The 19,523-nt window shown below is 25.8% G+C and overlaps 3 protein-coding genes across 7 annotated transcripts; 1 reads left to right on the plus strand and 2 right to left on the minus strand.

The window, feature by feature from the left end:
- Positions 1-358: 358 nt before the first annotated feature.
- LOC122713979 (N-acetyl-D-glucosamine kinase) lies at positions 359-3,919 on the plus strand. Of its 4 annotated transcripts, none has more exons than XM_043934880.1 (7): positions 359-507; positions 1,064-1,223; positions 2,360-2,444; positions 2,581-2,679; positions 2,796-3,048; positions 3,196-3,494; positions 3,559-3,919. In XM_043934880.1, exons 2-7 carry the CDS (start codon positions 1,141-1,143, stop codon positions 3,898-3,900), a joined length of 1,161 nt encoding a protein of 386 aa, XP_043790815.1. In that variant the 5' UTR covers positions 359-507; positions 1,064-1,140; the 3' UTR covers positions 3,901-3,919. The 4 variants fall into 4 exon arrangements, with proteins under 4 accessions (XP_043790815.1, XP_043790817.1, XP_043790816.1 ...); XM_043934882.1 differs by having other exon boundaries at positions 360-507; positions 1,116-1,223; XM_043934881.1 differs by lacking the exon at positions 359-507 and adding an exon at positions 539-654.
- Positions 3,920-4,030: 111 nt separating this feature from the next.
- LOC122713976 lies at positions 4,031-8,924 on the minus strand. 2 transcript variants are annotated; one of them, XM_043934877.1, is made up of 5 exons: positions 8,312-8,924; positions 6,630-7,981; positions 6,338-6,554; positions 5,846-6,265; positions 4,031-4,328 (listed from the first exon to the last, which is right to left on the minus strand). In XM_043934877.1, exons 1-5 carry the CDS (start codon positions 8,447-8,449, stop codon positions 4,293-4,295), a joined length of 2,163 nt encoding a protein of 720 aa, XP_043790812.1. In that variant the 5' UTR covers positions 8,450-8,924; the 3' UTR covers positions 4,031-4,292. The 2 variants fall into 2 exon arrangements, with proteins under 2 accessions (XP_043790812.1, XP_043790811.1); XM_043934876.1 differs by lacking the exon at positions 4,031-4,328 and adding an exon at positions 5,150-5,776 and having other exon boundaries at positions 8,312-8,922.
- A 1,622-nt stretch (positions 8,925-10,546) lies between these two features.
- Positions 10,547-19,012, minus strand: LOC122713977 (lymphocyte cytosolic protein 2-like). The gene is made up of 9 exons (XM_043934878.1): positions 18,828-19,012; positions 17,739-17,801; positions 17,004-17,062; positions 14,483-15,054; positions 13,995-14,338; positions 13,774-13,915; positions 11,537-11,710; positions 11,277-11,415; positions 10,547-11,054 (listed from the first exon to the last, which is right to left on the minus strand). The coding sequence occupies exons 1-9, from the start codon at positions 18,909-18,911 to the stop codon at positions 10,907-10,909; spliced, it is 1,725 nt and encodes a 574-aa protein (XP_043790813.1). The 5' UTR covers positions 18,912-19,012; the 3' UTR covers positions 10,547-10,906.
- Positions 19,013-19,523: the final 511 nt, after the last annotated feature.

The following is a 19,523-nucleotide window of genomic DNA, read 5'->3' on the forward strand; positions in this document are numbered from 1 at the left end:
CTTTCAAGTAGATAGCACACTCTAAAAATATTTTTGGTATTATTAGTTTCAATAATTACTGGCAGATGTCGCCTACAATGTGTATATGATTGGAGAATTCTACTATGTAATTTAAACTTCTTTAGGAGTATAATTTCTAAAAATTAAATATCACATACCAATATTATTTATAAATCACTTATTGTTTTGATAAAAATAGATGATATTATTATAATTTATAGAATTTTTATTTAAGATATACTTTTTTTTTATGAAATTTTATCGATAAGAAAATAAGAAATTTATTTAGTTCTCAAAGTTTTTTATCGATGTCAGACCAGTCGATTATTGACTCGTTGATCATCCAACAGTTTTTCAGTTAATGTTAGGTCTCAAATCCCTACTTTTCTCTAACATTTCATGAAATTTCATTGTAGTGGATGCAATATTTAAGTTGTATGTAACGTGAACAACGCAACAGTAGTAACGAAGGCAACTTCTCCTAGCATAGCAATTCTCTAGTTATAGGTAAACATTCGCCACTAACATTATAGTACTTTTTACATTTCTCCATTTCAAAATTTTTGTATCACGTGGGATTATTCTTTATAAATTTTCAACATTTTTAATAATTGCTCGACATATGCTTATTTAATCATACTCCAAGTCTTTATTGTAAGTTGACACAATACAGAAACTTAATATATATCATATGATTATATTATTTACCCATTTATATTGTTAAGTTTATACTTATATATATTTTAAATATTATGTTTTTTTATCTATAAATCTTAAAATTTAAATATTTAGAATTTTTTTACAAAATAAAAATATATTTTTTATTGTATTATTTTATCTATTCTATCTATTCTATCTATTTTATCTAAAGAATTTATCATTCTCTTTTATTCTTTAGTCTATTCTTATATAAAATGTTTAAATTTATATTTTTTGTACATTATTAGATAAATATGCCTGTTTAAATCCCATCCTCAAATTCCTGGATCCTTTTCTCGAAAGAAAAAATAATGAAAAAAATCATGAAATAAAATTTGAAATCATATCATTAAAAAAATGACAGGAAGAAGAAAGAGGGCAAAGAAAAAAAAGATTGATGAAAATGAACTTCGTAGGGAATTAAGAAAACAAAGAAAAAGAATGTTAGAAGACGAAGAATTAATTAAACCACCGGTAGAGTTACCAGAATATCCTGAAGAAATAAGGATCGGGGGCATCGAGGGGTAAGAGATTTTAAAAAAATTTTTTGTCTTCGTCTTTTTTGATATTTTTATTTAAATCATGAAAATTTTAGTAAATTTCTAATAAATTATAGTTGTAATATCAATGCAATAACTTTAACTAGTAAATTCTTTCCTCATTAATATACATTGATAAAATCCAATTAGAATATATAAACATATTATCTGTTATCGTATAGCATTATATATAGCATCATAATCAAAATTTGATTTTAAAATCTATATTCAGAATTCATATATTTATCTAAATATTTATTTAAAATCATATTAAAATATTTATTTTTAAAAAAAGATTTATTAATAATTTAAATAATTTAATTTTTGGAATAATAAGTAGAAAAGTTATGTAACTTATAATTGCGATTTATCTTTGATTTCGAAATTTAAATCGCTGATACAAATTTTCATTTTTTTGATTTACAATTTTTCTTTGTATAAATGTTATTATAGTTTTATAAATAGTGAAAAAATATTTTCGATATAAAATTCATTGTCAAAATTCATTGAAATTTGAAAAGTTTTATGTTTATCAATGTTTATCGAAATAAATAAACATATAAACGAAATATTTATATTTTAAAGTAAAATTTGTTCTTTATTTATATTTAAAAAAAAATATAAAAAATTATATGTTTATGATTTGTCATATCATCATTATCAGTAAATATATATAATGTATGATATATTAAATCATATTATAATTTGTGAATTTGTTTTATTTGAACATAAAATAAGATAAAAAATTAGTATTATTTATTAAACATTTTATATCTCTTATCTGATTTTATAAATTATACATTTATATTTGTTAGGAAATATTTCTTTTTATATTTTTATATATAATCATTATAAAATATTTAATTTCGATATGCTTCTCGATATAATTGGAATATGTATAAAATCAAGTAACGGTCTAATTCTATGATTATTTTAAGTGATTGTAACAGTCTATTATATTCTGTTCTTAAATATATATTCATATTTCTTCTATCTGCTCCATATGTGCTATTATATTAACATTATGAACAATCGAAAATAAAGAACTGATATATTAATAATTGATATAGTAACATAAAATAAATTTATTAATAAATTCAGTAAATTTAATTATTTTTCAGCGGCGGTACTGAATCTACGCTAGTCATCATCGATGGAAAAGGAAAAGTGTTGACGGAAGTCAAAGGACCGAGCACTAATCATTGGGTATTAATTGAATATTTGAACAATCGTCATGTATTCCTGCTCCATTAATTTCTTATTCTTATCATTATTTATTTTCTTATTTTTTTATTATATATTATTTAATTATTTTTTTATATTTTATGTGTGTCTTATTCAGGTTCTTGGAATAGAAGAAACAAGTGCCAGAATCAACGCTATGGTGGAAATAGGAAAACAGAATATAGAAATGTCTGAAATAATTCCTTTAGATTGCTTGGTAAATATTAAAAAATTATTGCAATTTGAATGAATAATATCAATGACTAATTCGTATATATGATAAGGATTGTTATCATCGACAAATTAAATTGAAAAAATCGATTAAATCGATAGGGTCTTACTCTGAGCGGATGCGAAGAAGAAAAAACCAATCGTATGCTTATGGAAACGATGCAACAGAAATATCCAAATGCTGCTAAATCTTATTATATCAATTCAGATACTATGGGTAGTCTTAGAACAGCTTTAGAAAACGGTGGAATAGTTTTAATTGCTGGCACCGGTTCGAATGCCTTGATGGTCAATTTAGATGGAACAACGACAACATGCGGCGGATGGGGATATTTTATAGGGGACGAAGGCAGTGGTAAGTGGTAGAGATTGTTTGATTCGCTATAAAAGGAAATGACCTTAAGTGATTGATATATCTGGCCGAGATTATAATATTAAAAAACTGATTTTAATTATTTTTATTATAATAAATTTTATAATTGTTATAAAAATAAATTTTTAGCTTTCTGGATCGCGTATAGAGCTTGTAAATATGTATTCGATGATATAGATGATTTAATTAAAGCACCTAAACCTATAAATTATGTATGGCCAGCTATGAGATATTATTTCAATGCAACAGATAGAAAAGAGATGCTATCACATTTTTATAATGAGTTTGATAAAACCAATTTCGCTAAATTTGCCAAGGAAATTGTGATAGGTTGTGAAAAAAAAGATCTGCTTTGTTTACATATTCTCCAGGAAAATGGAAAATATCTTGCAAAACACGTTATAGCTCTCGCGAAGAAGGCCCATAATGTGAGTTATTTAAATTTATAAATTAAATATATATTTTGTTTGAATATAAGAAATGATTTTTTAGGATCTCAAATTAGCTCACGGAGGATTAAAGATTATTTGCGTCGGATCAGTCTGGAAATCATGGAATTTTATGAAGGATGCTTTTATAGATGAAATCCATGAATCTCAAGTTTTGGATGAATTAACTTTGATTCGTTTAAAAGTAACATCTGCGTTGGGCGCTTGTTATCTTGCAGCTGAAAAAATCAATTGGATATTCACGAAATCCTATGAAGATAACATTGAACCATTTTATCACTATAAGCGCGATAATTATGTAAAATTTGACGTATCAAAAGATTTAATAGAAACTGAAAATCCCCAATACATTCTTTGTAGCGTTACGAATAGGAATTATAAATAAAAGAACAAATAACAACGATGATTATATTTTATACTTACATTTTATACATATCTCTTATAGAATATTTTCAATAGCAACAAATATAAAGAAATTGCAAGCAATAAATTTATTAATCGTTCGTTATATTTATGTATGTATAACAATTGACATTCTCATTTGATTAATTCGTTGATAAAGATTCTGTCACCACTATAGCATATCGGATATGAAATATCGATTATCCCGTTGTCTCTTTTATTTTCTTTTTGATAAATTTTAAGTGATACATAAAATGATATTGAAAACAATCTGGGATTGGGTAGTTTACTTGTTTCTATCCGTCCTTAGAATACTGGGATATCTGTTCCTTCTTCTCGTCAGCTTCGCATTGTTTCTTACCTCTTGTTGCCTCATTATAATTGTAATCCTGCGATTATTTGGTTATTGGCCTGAAAATGACGGCTAATTTAAAAAAGGTATTATTTTTAAATCGTATATAATCTATGAAATACAAAATTAATTAATAATATAATAGTAAAAGGAATGAAATAATATATTTAAAGTCATATATAACAAGTATCTGAAAAATATATTTTGACTCAATATCACAATTTATTACTTACATACTAATATTTGTAACGTGAATACACATTACACAATTTATATCTTGCATTCTCTTGCTTGTATTGATTTTTTCAATTTTTATACCAAGTACTGAATTCATGTTTATCATACATAATTTTTAATTTATTTTGAAATAAAGAAATATTTTTCTTTTATATTTATAAATTCGTTAAACATGAATATAGAACTTGATACTGATATAACAAATTTTCTCTAGATTTAACAATTTAAGGTACTTTCGTTAACATATGAACAAATATATTTATTCTCGAAAAAATGATGTGAAATGACGAAATACCTTTATATTTCGAACTATCTCTGAAAATTATCTTTATGATTAGACAATCGTTGATATTAATATTTTACATAAAAATAAAGATTACAATAATTTTTTACATTCTATCAGAAATTAATTAAAATAATGTTCCGTTAATATCGATTAAAAAGAACTTATAATTTTTAAATTTTTAAATTAATGAACTCAAATTAATAAATGCGTATCGTCCGTTTAGTTTAATCAAGGATATTAAAAAATTAAAAATTCATTTTAGCAATCAAAATAATAATTTATAGTTTCAAATCTTGAAATAGAATATAATTCTTTTCTACTTCACATTTATTATGTTTATTTTATTAATGTGATTTAAATATGGAAGAAGATAGAAATCTAAATTTATTATAGATTTGATAGTATTATATTTGTTTTGTAGTTTTATATTGATAATTTGAATATTATATAAATCGAAATATTTTGATGTTAACAGAACATTACTGTAAATCGATATAGATATTTTAATGTATGTAATTCTATATCGATATTCTGATACGAATAAACTTTTGGCGATATTGTTCATATAATTTTATGTACATTAACCTATATATATTTGTATATTTCCAATCACATTCTGATTTCATAGTTATAACATTTCTCTCTTCAATATTATTGCTATTAATTACTTGTACGAACATGCGATCTATTGACATAAATTCATAATAGTTTTATTTTTGCTATTTAGAGAAATACTAATTAAAAACATTTTACATTTAATATCTATTCATTATTGAACACGTTCGATCAATGTTTCAAATCAAATATCTCTATAAGAAGTGGCTCTACTCTCGACGGATTTAAATTAAGATATACTCCAACAACTTCGTTGTTTAATCTATGAAGATCGGAAATTTTTTGAATTAATTTTAAAAACATGGATTTGGCTTCACATCCGGAATAAACACTTTCTAGATAGCGTCTAAGCAAGTAATAATAAGAATTCTATAAAAAAAATATATTATTAAAAATTATATAACAGATAACATTATACATAAAAAGTATTAAACTTACTTGTTCTAATTTGATTACATCATTATGCACCACTTTTGGTCTGTCAGGTGTAAATAAAGCAATTGCACTTAAAATTAAAATTATATTCTCATCTCTCCATCTTGGATCAAAACTTCTAATAAATCTTGCATGTTCTGCATAAAGATTTCCTTTTGCTTCTTTTAATACATCTACTTTTATATTAGACATACTTTCTTGACTATGTGGTATCCACCACATATCTTTCTCAATATCATAATTGAGTGCTGATCTTAAAATCATCATTTCTGTACATCCTCCTTTTAAAAGAGCTATTTGATCTTCTTGACACATATTTTTAAACGCATTTATTTTTTTCGCCATTTTTATTAAGCGTCTAATGGCTATGGCAGTAAGATTCACAACATCTAATAGAGCTGGATCGGATTGACCAAAATTATTCTGAAATAGAATTTATCAAAAATATGTTAACATCTAAAAATATTTTTAAACCATTTTAAAAATAAATATTACCTTAAATTTACAATCTTCTCCAATTAAATTTGTTATATCTTCGTCTAAAGGAGCTAATAATGCTTTATTGGCTACTATTAATTCATTTAACTTTGCTCTTTCAGCATCATTTAATATTTTTCTAGTCTCCATACCACCAAGAGTAGAATATGCTGAAAATTCTAATTTAATTGCTTCACAAAGAATAGATTCAATGGAATTCGCAGCAATTGGTATTCTGAAATATAATCCATAAATGACACATTTTAAAATGATTTTTTAGATCTTAAACAAATGTAAATTTTGACTATACCTTTGTACATCTTGAAGCACATCTCTTGTGACATCAGATAGATTTTTATTCCATTCAGAACTATTAGATTCATCACGTTGTATTTTTATACATTCTTCTTGACTCGAATTTGTAATTAAATCAGTTAAAATTGGATTTTCTATTTGTCTCTGTTTAACTTTGAATATTGGTTTAAATACATTTTGATTGGAATTATTGTGATTTAGTTTCACATCATCTTTTAAATGAATATTCGTTTCTTTCTCAGATGAAACTTCTTTATCTGCAATGATTCCATTTTTTTTAAAGAATTGTGAAATTTGAGGATCTGCCTCTAATTTACTAATAACAACAGGATCTGACATAATCTTTAAGAGTAATTCTTCATTTTGAAATATTTTCGTAATAAAACTCGAATTATTAACGAGTTTCGCGATCAAAGTAGATTCTTGTGGGAATTTATTACTAACGAAATTATCTTCCTTTGGATATGTTTCCTTATTTTGTTTTTGACTAGATACTGCTTCTTCTGAAGAAATTTCCATATGGATTTCTGAATTCATATCTATATTCGTTCTTTTATAATGTGTTGTATGTTCAATATATTGAGAACTCTGTATAGAGCTAGAATCAAACTTATTGTAACAAGATGCATTATCAAATTCAGGAGAATATTTCATAGATTCATGATTAGTAGAAGTAAATTCAGAATTTAAGTCTAATATATTTTGATTAAACTTTTTTGAACTTATAATTGATTTTTTATCCTTTTCTAAATTATGAGAAGATTTAATTTTATCAAACCTTTGCTGATTTTGAGAAGGAGAATTTGAATTCATTCTCAACTTTTCTACATCAACTTCATTTTCTTCTTGAGGTGAAGAAGAATGATCATAATTTTCAAAGTTAGAATTATGTGAAGAGTCTTTCATCATGTCTAATGTTTTTGATCCACTTATAACTCCATTTTCTGGTGGACTAGAAGGACTTGGAACACTTGCAGCTGTTACTGGACTTAAACTCTCTGTTACAATTTGTCTATTTGCATCTAAATCTGTATATTTTCTATCAGACTCCCAGAAATATGTGTCTGATGCAGTTGATGCAACTGAATTAATTGACATAGAAGTATCATCAAAATTACAATCATCTAAACTCTTCTTAATTTTTGATGGTTTTGTATTCTCTAAAATTGGTCTTTTTTTTGCACGATTTTGTTCTATTTTTTGTCGTTTTAATACCTTATCTTCTTCAGACATAATATATTCTTTTCTCATGCCTATGCTAAAGCATTTATCCAAACGGCATTTTTGACAGAATCGTCTAGTGACTGGAGTAATATTACAATTCTCAGTAAATGGACATCGAAAATCCTGTGAAAAAATTTTAAATGAATAAATTAAGAAAAAGTATTTTATTAGTTAGCAAACTTTTAAACTATAATATAAACACTAATTTCTTTTCTATTGTCTTCTATTATCATTTTGCTGTTATTATTTAACTGAAATCAAATTTTTATCTATCTGTTACGCCATCTTATTATAACATTTAATTTAAATTAAAAGAAAAAAACAAAATAGATATTAATTTATCATACTCATAAATACATTTATTGAATATCCAATATGAGAATTAATATTATTGCAATTTTGTATTAAAAATGATTCATGAAAAATCTACAGGAGAATTATCAAATTAGTCACCTTGTTTTTCAAAGCATTCCGTCGGAAGAAAGCTTTGCAACTTTCACACGAAACCGCGTTGAAATTATAACCGAGTGCGCGATCACCACATACACCGCAAATCTTATTCGTCTCTCTTGCTGGCTGTTCATCTTCCATTGCTTCCTCGAACAATTTCTCGAGTGATTGACTTTATTTAACGCATCATTATTGCCGCTTAGAATTGTACTTTTGTAAAAACTGATTCATGTCAGCATTGTTTTTATCACACAGTTCGCGGAATTGATGAAACAAAATACAATGATTTCATTGCAATTTTCACAAAACAAATAGCATTTTTTTATTCAACGTCCCAGATTCGTGAGATATAGAAGACCTCTTGAAAAGCTTTAAGTGATGGGCTAAATGGACTGCTCAATTGGCATTTAGTTACAAGCAGTTAACGGGGTAGTGCGCACAACCTGTCATGTCTTTCACTACTACATTCTCCTACCACATCATTGTCGACGATAGCGATTGACGTCATGAAAGTAACCAGATTGAAACAACTAGGGAATTTTTAAAATATATTTTTTATAGATCAAAAATTTATAAATTCCCGCCTAAAATACGTCATTCGAATTGTATTTTTCTTGATATTTGATAATTTACATTAATTTATCTTTGTTTCAATAATAAAGAATCAATAAATTTAATATTTAAAAGACTATAAAGTATAATTATGTGTTATTATAAATAAATTATAATGTTATTATATTATATAAATGTAGTTTATTTTTCGTTAGAAAATTAATATTTTTATAATGTATTAATACGTCAAATTTTTCATGATAAATTTCATTATTTTTCGTACAAATTATCAGATTATATAATTTCATATTTAAAAGCAATTTGTATTTATGAATATTGTAGTAAAATGAATCAAAATTTAATATTGAGCACTAATCAAATGCATAAATCGCCTAATATTATGATTTCTTTAATTGTGTTGCAATCGTTCTCAGTTCAAAGTTCACGCGCACAAGTTCACGTAGTTTTATTATATGAAATTACTATATATATTAATTTGAAATTGTTTTCAAAAATAAATTTATACAATAATAGAACTCGTATAATTATTTAATATATAACTACTGATAGATTTAGAAAATAAAAAACTTGATTACACGAATGTTTACTTAATTTGTGTTATCGTTATCAATCGAATGTAATTCAAGATAAATAGATTGGATAAATTGCAGGTTCATCATTTCGAATTTATTAATCGTATTAATATTGATAAATAAAGAACAATGTAAAAAATTAATTAACTCCGTATATATATGTTTTTATTAAACTCATTAAGCTCATATTGGTGCATAAAAACTTATAATATAAAACTCTATTAAAAATTGAAAAAGAATTGGATAAAATTACAATAAAAACATTTTGTTCCTGTTTTCTTCAAATTTAAATTTTTCTTTAAATTTATCATTTTTTATTTTCACAATAACAATGGCAAAATATAAATGCATAGATTACAATCTAAAAGTTGATTCTTATTAATCCACATAAATCAGAGAATACATCGAATTGAAAAAAATTATTTTTAAAAATAAAGGAAACGTTTCAAGATCATTTTAAATATGGCACTTAATAATTTAATAAATAATTGATATTAATTATATTTAATTAAATTTATTAAATCTAATTAATTAAATTTCTAAATCTAATTAAATTTGTTATTGCATCAAAGTTAAATATTGTAAAATATTGAATTAAATCTTAACTTTTTATTTAATATTTTTAATTTCATTCTTTTTAAAAAAAGTGATCTTGAAACGATCTTGATGTTTTTTTTGATGTTGGGTATATTGTTTTTAGTATATTTGATTTCAGTTAACATGTAATATTCAATATATGTTTTGAAATACATCTGTCACAATTATACAAAGTCACTTTGTATATAGTGATACAAATTATATAATTCTTATTTACAATATCAATTTTTATAATTATTTAATTATTTTTTATAATTAAACAGTAATTTTTATAATTATAACAGTTGATCGATAATAATAAAGATAATTATCTATATCTTGAAATTTTATTTTTGAAACAAAAAATTTCTTATTTACAAATCTCTAATATACATCATTGTTTATCTAATATAATTTCATATTTATAAATTCTTCCAAATTATCTAATCTATAACAAGTATACAAAAATGTAAATTATATTTATTTTGTTGTGTGCACAAAGTGACTTTTTTTTCTAATACAAAAATAATATCTACAATACATCAATGCTCTTTAAATTTTAATTTTAAATTTAACATTAGCAAAAATACCATTTGTATATGTTCTATATATGTTCTAAAAAATTCTGTATTAAAAAAATATGCACGCAATTTTATAAGAGATTTTTTTTTTCTTTTTTTTTAAATACTAAACATACTCACAGTGAGTGTTACAATTCATATATATAAATGCATTTTAACTTTAAAAAATATGCGAAATTGATTTATCATCATATACAAAAGGCACTTATTGAATAAATACATGCAAATTCTTTTAGAAATTCTTAAATAGGCAGTGTTTGTATTGCATAAGCTGGTTTGTGAGAACTTTTAAAAATTTATTTAGGCGGAGTATCCGTTAATTTTGTGCTTCCCATTTCTACGCCACCGCTATGAAGAACTAATTCTTCTCTTGTATAAAACATCACGATCTCCTCCACGTTAGAAAACGATTGCTCATTTACTTTTGCAGAACCTAATGCATACCTATTCAAAAAATATACAAAAAATAGTTCTCGACTTTGTTCAATTTTCTTATATTTATTTTTAATTTTTTTACCGATTCTTATTTTTCTCTCTCATAAGAATTCTTTTAATGAAGTTTTTAAAGATATTTCATTATTTTAATTTTTTATTTCTATAGAATAAGTCCAGTACCTAGCAAAAATATGTACGGACAAAAGATATCAGTGTGGAAAACTTGCTTACCTATTGTCAGGCCTTTTCCTGACTGGAACATTATATACTCTATCCCTGTACCAAAGGACCAAAGCCAAAGGATTATTCACGTTTGTCGTGGATGGTCTCAGAAGGAAGTATCCGTCTTGTGAGTTACCGTAAGTACTTTCTAAAAAATAATAATAAATTGATTCAATATAATCGGATAACAAAAATTAACTAAGAATATAGAAATTTGCCCATTGCCAAAGTTTAATGATAATCTATCCTAGTTTATTACAAAAACTCACGTTCTTTAATAAGAGTTGTTGCTTGCTCTCTGGTAACGTTGTGGAACCAAGGTTTGTCAATGTAAGATTGTCTCTCAGGAGGCGGTGGTAATGGTCTCGTAGCCCTTTCCGATGATAGAGAAGTATTACTGTTAGAATGAGGTAATGTAGCCGATTTTTTCTCAGGAGATCTCTCTGAAAACAATACAAAATATTAATCTCTCTCAACTATATCTCTCTAATCAGATTCTAATAATTATTTTATTTTATTTAAATCTATCGAAAGCTAAATTTTATTTATTTATGAAAATTTTGAAAATTCATAAGTTTTATCACTAACTTGCTAAATTCAGACGAGCTTGGGTAAGAGTTGCCTGAGTCAGACATTCTGAAAGACTTGCCTGACGGCGAATCGCAGTGTTTAAGGACACGTTTCTTTTTGGATCTCCAATTATGGTAGCCATTTTCAGAAGATCTTCACGTTTCACTCAGAAATAAACTATTTGAAATTTTTCACGCGTTTATCAAAAGAATATGCACCAATATATCGTCAAATCTTTTTTCATTCATCATCTGGAAATTTGAATGTGGTCTTTGTTTCAAAAATAAAACTTTCTATTGTTGTCTATTTGATGTAATGAATGAATCTAATTTTGAATAGATATAAAAATAGAACTATAGAAGAATATATTGCTTAATAGAATAATCTCGCTTAATAAATTTAAATTAATGGAATTGAAATGATCTATTTCAAGGTAACTGGTTTCAATAATTCATATATCTTCCATATTAAAAATGAAATGAGAATTGCGTTTTAAATAATATCTAAAGATTATAAAATCCAATACAACATTTTAAATTATTTATGACAAACACTAAACAGCAAATTTAAAGTTGTTATTATTCATATAGACTTTTTATTGTAAATTAATAAATAATAATTAAAGAAATTTTGTATTGGTCTAACCATTCGAAGAAATTATATTAAAACAAATTTCTTAAAATTAAAAATTAAAAATTAAAAATTATCAAATAGAAAAACTTTAAGAAAAAAATTCAAACGATTTGAACTCTATGAAATCACTACACAGACTGGCATTTAAGTGAAGAATTAGCTGAATAAACTACAAGACTCGGCCATCCGTTGGTCCCTCAGCATGGGTCACGTTGTCTCCTCAAAGCTTAAAAATATATCGACTGATCTGTACGCATTTTGAGATTATTTTAAGTTTTTAGGTATTTCCAATTTAAGATAAAACATATGGTATATATTCACCGAAAAATTAGATAATTATTTTTAGTTTAAAGATAGCACAATTTATGAAGAATTTATGAAGAAACGTTTGATAAGCATTTATTAAAATATTTGATGATTTTATAATTCAAATTTAAAATATGTACACAGATGTAAAAGAAAATGTAAACGATATGGTAGGCAAAAAATTCGCTTCGTAAGAGATTCTACCTGGTGGCTCAGGTGGTTGAGTGTAATAACATCGTGAAAGTCCTCGTTTGATCCTTACTATCATATCGGACACTTCATCGGCGAGACGAGCACCTAAACCTCCCACGAGCTGTTTGCTCAATCTCAGATAGAAGCAGGAACACATTCCATCCCACTATTTCCTCTTCCGTTTTTGATAAGATTCAAAGATATGTAGTTTGTGTTTAATCAGTTTTTGGAAAATTGTAATCTCTTCGAAACATTATTTCTTTCTTTAATTAACTTTGAAACTGCACTTGTTTCTGTTATTACTTATTAGAGTTATTCAGAATTTACTTTTTAATTCATATTTCTTATTATGTATTTCATTAATAAATTATTATCACTATTTATTCGAATGTTACACAAATTTCGTTTGAAATATATAGATATACTATTACAACTTGAAATAAAGAGAATTGTGTGAACGATAGTTCATCCATGACTGACTGCAATTGCAATGTGCATCAGGTTGATGCAGAACCATTGGTGGTTGGCCATTTGCCACGCACATGTTTATGAGAAGTTGGGACACTGAAAGCTTTTTATTCCTCCAATTTAATGCAGCCTGCACTTTTTATCTTATACATCGTAACATGTTGCACCACTGACTATCTTCAACGACCTCAGTTTAATTTCTTTTTTCATTTTAATATTCATGCTGACATATGAGAGACAGTTTTATCATATGATGGGAATTTTCCATAATATTTCTTATTTCACACACACATAAAATAACTAAAAAGGAATTATAAAAAGAATCAAAATTATATACCTTTTAATTTTTCTATATCTGTTCGAGAGGGAGTTGGAGAGGGGGTAGCCGATGATTGAGGAGGCTTGGCTGGCAATGGTGGGGGTGTTTTCACATTAGCCGTCCTCTGAATAGGATTTAAATAGTATCCATTATCGTCTGGCTGTAAAAATAATTCTTATTAATTCAATTTTTCATTAAATATTATTACTATAAAATTAAAAATGTATTTTAAAACTTACTGTTTCCGTGATTGATTCATAAATATCATAATGTTCTTCTTCTTCTTCATAACTTGTAATACTTGGTGGTTGGTAAACACTTTCCACAGAACTTTGATGACTAGTCAATGATTGCTTACTGTCCACTCTCAACATATTTTTTTTTTGATTTTGTTCAATTATTTGTTCATCGAATGACTCGTATTCATCTTCACTTTCTTCTGTCTTTGTGGGTAAATTGGCAACCAGATCAAGATTTCTGAGCGTTGCAGGAGGTTTTGCTTGATCTTTGTTCGATTTCTCGATAATCACCATTTGATCTTTATTTTTTATTGGCTGTGGTGGAGGAGGTACTGTCATTCTTTCTGAAATTATCAATTGAAATATTAAATATTATTTATTAAATTATTCTCTATTATATTAAAAGAAAAAAAAATATTTAAAAAATAAAATATTTTTACAGAATATATGAATAAATATAATCTTTTTATTGTTTCTAATTTACTAACTTTGCGTTTGAGTAAGATTATTCGATTTGGCCTTTGTATTATGAAGAAACGATTTCCGAGGTTGAGTTCGATTTAAAACTGACACCTCTACATTTTTTGTTTGCAATAATTCAGGTTTTGGTCCCATTATTGGCTTTTTGGTATTTATAAATTGCAATTGTTCCTTAAGTTGTTCAGCTAACGATTTTTCTCCTTGATTATGCAATCTGGACGCATTCTTCAATGGCACAGTTTCCTGACAATTCGCATATGTGTTCTCGTCAATTGTAAGACCACAATTCACATAAGTTTCTTCTTCCTCTTGCTTCGATACTTTCTCTGTTTGTATATCTTTTTGTTTAAGATCTGCATTGTTCTCTAAAACTTTCTGATTGTTTTTAGATTCATAATTTGATCCGGAAATTTTCTGAGTTTCTGATAAAGTATTCTCTTCGTTTGTTTCATCCTCGAAATCAGTCCCCCAGGAGCCGGTATCACTTAAATGATCTTCGTTTGATTGAGATTCAAGAATCTTTTCTTCTACAAATTTTTCTGGTGTTTTTCTTATTTCCTCTACGAATGTCCAAAGATTCCTAAAAAAATGAATATTTTAAAAATTTCTAGTTGATACTCTATTAATTAATTATAAAAAAATTAATTAATTAGATAATTATTATTCTATTAATAGTTCTATTAATTAGAATTCTATTATCTAGAATAGTTATCTATTCTAGATAACTATTATTCTAATTAATATTAATTAATTAGAAAAAAATTAATTATAATAAAAAATGATCAATAAATTAGTCTATTTAAAAAATATTTAAAATTAGATACAAATTAGATTTTTCATCTCTAATATCATTAGATTATGAATATTTATATAAATTTTTATAAACACAAGTATAGAAAAGAAAGTGAAGAATTTATTTATTTTATATTCCATATAGCATAATATTATTTTGGATATTTTTATATCTTATGTTATACATCATGTGCATTCTATAAATTTTTATATATTTAAATTTTTCACAAATATTATCTGTATTTATCAGTTTAATTATCGTATGTACATAATTAAGTAAAAAATTTCGTTCATTTTTATTATTTAACTTTCGAATTCTTTAGAAACATTATCATCTAATTACAAATAGCATACTAATGTCGTCGCATTAACAGTCGCGTTGTTGTCAAGTGGAATTTCCTTAATAAAAGAAGACGATAAATTTCGTGGCGTCAGTAGCGATATTGAATGATCGTGAGGACATCCCACACGATAGAATTACGCACTTATTGCACCGGTTTGTATAACCGGGGGCCACTCGGTCTTAGCGTGGCCTTCGGAAATACTAACCACAGCATATTTTGATTTCACCACTCAAGCCATTGAACCTTCCTCTTGGTATGCATACTGCGTCCGGCGACGCTTTCTATAGCATCATCGCTCGCCAAATTTTTCACCGGTTTAAGCCACCGCGACGTTTAGAATGATAGGATGGAATAGCTGTTGTAATATCAATAGAATGCAAACAATTCGTCTTCTCTATATATGTACAGTCTCTAATGTCGATACAATTTCTCTATGAAGTTCAACAATAGAATAGAAGTAGAACATATGCTATGGCACCTGAATATTGTTCAAATTTATATTTTCATTGAAAAGTATATTTTCTTTTGGAATTTTAAAACGTGGTATTTATTAATAGAATGATGTGATTCTTTTGAAAATAAAACTTCCAAGAATTATCAAATAAGAAATTCTAAAAATAATATCTATGAAGAAATAATAAAGAGATGTAATAATATAATTTTTAGGTAAAAATATTATCTTATTTTTATTTTATTAGTTTATTTTTCTATCTATATATCTTTTGTAATAAACACTTTTCAAAAATTTATATTACAAAAGACATATTATTGCTATATAAGTAACTAGAAGATCTAAAAAAATATGAAATCATTTTTCTATTTCCAGTTTCATATTATATCATATTTCATCTTTTTATTTATACTTTTTATAACAAAAACTTGGCCTATGTATTTAAAATTAAATAAATAGATAAATTATTAATTTTATTATTTTTTAATTAATTATTATTTTATTTTGTAAATAATTAAAGAATGTAAAACATGTGAGTTCTTTTTTCCATTTCCAGTTACTTCAAAATAATACTTTCTAAGTATTAAAAAGTGTAAGATATAAGATCATTTCTTGATTTCCAATCATCGATTTTAAGGTATAGCATACAATGCTGAAGATATATGCTATATTTAAGATCTAATTGGGTAATAAATTCATTCAGTCGGATAATCTTCTAATTATTCTGAACAGTATACTTTCGAAAATTATGGAACACGCTTAAGTGTGTATGGATAATTATTCAGCGATCACGATTCGAAAGAATGTCTCAGGGAGATGTGAAGAAGAACCGTTAGACTGTGAAACGAACATCAACATTCTATTTGGTCACAAGAACGGGTCCACTTTGTTCCACCACATTTTACGGAGAAACGAGACATGTCTGATATTTCGTTCTCTTACCATATCAGTGGACGCGTGAGGTCACTCTTCCACAGCGCCAGTTTCCCTTCCGTCAAGTGCTGGAATAATTACAATTAATTAAGAAGAACATAAGAAGCACACGCCAGTTGGAAACGAAATATGTAACGACACGAATTATGAATGAAACTTGCTCATTGCATTATCCCCACGTTTTCTATTTATTTCAACCGATTAGAAATTTGTTTCTCTTTGCATTGTGTGGCTTGGCAGTATGCGAATAATGTCTAATTCAAACTTTACTTTTATTCAATTAATTAGTGAAAGTGACAAGTCTTTGATTATTCTTTTTAATATCAAAGATTTTTTTTTAATCTTAACAAAAAAATTTCTAATAATTTCTTTTCTTAATTTCTTTTTATTTGCATTTTTACGAAGTATAAGAAAATTTGAATTAATAATTATTTTTTAGAATTTATGGTCATTTCAGATAAGGTTATTATAGATATTTCAATAAAAGTTTTTACAATGCTTTTTCTTTAAAAATAATGGGAAATAGGCTAATAATTATCTTTTTAGAATTTAGTTTATAACAAATGGAGTCATCTTCATAAACGTTTTATTACCAATCCATATAATATATTATAATTATCAATGTATTATTAAATATTATTATATATATTCATAGATGACATAGACATTAGCGAAACGTGAACAAAACAGGGAAAGAAGTCATGATGATGACTGATATCAGATCTAACAGACGGATTTACTCACCAATAATTCGTCACCATCGATCTGTCGTTTTGCAATGGCTTTACAACATTCATCCAGACCGTTCTGTAAAAGAAAAAACTCTTCGATCAAACAGGATGTACACTACTGATAACATGCATATATACTATATCTTGTACAAATATTTACGTTATTAGGACAACAAAGTGCAGAATGAATAGATACAAGTTTCTTTTCCTTTGTATTTTGTTATATCAATTTAAATTGAGTAATTAATTATATATTAAATTGATTAATATTGATATTTCTAAATATTTTGCAAAAATTAAATTTATATTTGATGACAAATTTTTTGAATTATGTTAATTTTATAGTGTAAAATAAAAATGCGTTGGAGTTTTATCATTTGAAGATCTATTATATAAAATTGAATGATAAATAGCAGATGTACTGTGATTTTAAGATTACTTAAATGATTCTTGCTTTTAAAAATTGCGTTATTGCATTTTATTTTATAATTATATTATTCTATTTGATATTTTATTTCGTTAGTATAATTTTGAATTAGAATTTAAATGCTTTCAATATACTTGGTATACTCAGTCGGTATACATTCATCGGTTTAATCTTGTTCACACATTTCAATGGTTTTAATATTCTAGTCCCACGATTTTAAAATATGAAAAAAAAATACAATGTGATACATGAACCTATTCATTTTGTACTAATTAAAAATATATACATATGAAACATTATTTCTATCTCATTTTCAATATTCTGTCATGCAATTTGACAGTTTGCAAAGTACTAAACCATTCCGAGGTGTCACGAATAAAAAAGAATAACTTATATTTATTGACTTTTTATCTATAGTATATTTATATAAATAATTTATTTACATTTTTCTTTTACTATTTATTATGAAATGAATTTATTTCAATGAATTTATAAATAATAGAATTTAATATACACATCCTAAATATTCGATTGTTAAGATAAATAAAAAACTCGAAGAAGAAAATTTTCAGTGTTTTCATATGATTTATGAAATCATTTGAGATTTTGATTCGTTCACTTTAGAAATTTGTTGCTGACAATGCCAAAGATCACTTTGAATCAGAGTTTACTCACCTTTCGAAGTAGGCACAACACATCATTGGTGCTCCAATTGGATATATTCTCAAGGGCGTCGCTTCGCGACAACTTTTTGAACATTGCACCGCGTGTTCATGCGTCCGTCACAAAAAAGCGTCGCACGTGTTCACCGTCCGGTCGCATCTGCATCTACTTTTTGTGGGCGAGGTATCTTGACAGTCCTTACTGCTTCGTATTTTCTTCCCTTACCCCCCTCCCTTCCGTTCATAACGTTCAATGACGACTGTCTTATACGCTTTGTATGACGAACTACCCATCGACACTCCGATTGGCCACTTTCTTTTAGTGCACCTGTTTTATCTGACACAATCTAGTACCAGTGATTCTCAATTTATATAAGTTTTTTTTTGACATTTCAGTACTTAATGAATGATTGTAAAATTATAAAGATTTAACTTTATTAAAATTTAAAATAACATTTTAAATTCATTATAATATTGTTTTAAAGCTTTTTTTAAAAGATAATTATAATTAGAAAAAAAATAAAAGAAAAATATTTGTATATATTAAACATTTTCTATTTATTTAAAAACAATTGTTTAAAAACATATTTTAGAATTTTAATAATTTAGAAAATTTAAAATCTTTTAAAATATTTTAAGATCATAATTGAGAACCATAAATCTAAAGTCAAATTTACATTGTGTGATAAATTTCTTATTTCACGCCATT

The sequence above is a fragment of the Apis laboriosa genome, unplaced genomic scaffold, assembly GCF_014066325.1.
Source record: "Apis laboriosa isolate Shangri-la unplaced genomic scaffold, ASM1406632v1 scaffold26_cov146, whole genome shotgun sequence".
Classification (NCBI taxonomy): Eukaryota; Metazoa; Arthropoda; class Insecta; order Hymenoptera; family Apidae; genus Apis; species Apis laboriosa.

What these genes read in the sequence shown, in the direction of transcription:
- LOC122713976 (XM_043934876.1), bottom strand. Translation starts at nt 8,449, where the DNA reads ATGGAAGATGAACAGCCAGCAAGAGAGACGAATAAGATTTGCGGTGTA. An exon ending in GGAATGCTTTGAAAAACAAG is followed by an intron (nt 7,982 to 8,311) that starts GTGACTAATTTG and finishes ATTTTTTCACAG; the next exon opens with GATTTTCGATGTCCATTTAC. An exon ending in GAGAAGATTGTAAATTTAAG is followed by an intron (nt 6,266 to 6,337) that starts GTAATATTTATT and finishes ATTCTATTTCAG; the next exon opens with AATAATTTTGGTCAATCCGA.
- LOC122713977 (XM_043934878.1), bottom strand. Translation starts at nt 18,911, where the DNA reads ATGTTCAAAAAGTTGTCGCGAAGCGACGCCCTTGAGAATATATCCAAT. An exon ending in CTCACGCGTCCACTGATATG is followed by an intron (nt 15,055 to 17,003) that starts GTAAGAGAACGA and finishes TCATTTTTTTAG; the next exon opens with GAATCTTTGGACATTCGTAG. An exon ending in AGGAAAAGGCCTGACAATAG is followed by an intron (nt 11,055 to 11,276) that starts GTAAGCAAGTTT and finishes TTTTTTGAATAG; the next exon opens with GTATGCATTAGGTTCTGCAA.
- LOC122713979 (XM_043934879.1), top strand. Translation starts at nt 1,057, where the DNA reads ATGACAGGAAGAAGAAAGAGGGCAAAGAAAAAAAAGATTGATGAAAAT. An exon ending in GACCGAGCACTAATCATTGG is followed by an intron (nt 2,445 to 2,580) that starts GTATTAATTGAA and finishes TGTCTTATTCAG; the next exon opens with GTTCTTGGAATAGAAGAAAC. An exon ending in TAATTCCTTTAGATTGCTTG is followed by an intron (nt 2,680 to 2,795) that starts GTAAATATTAAA and finishes TTAAATCGATAG; the next exon opens with GGTCTTACTCTGAGCGGATG.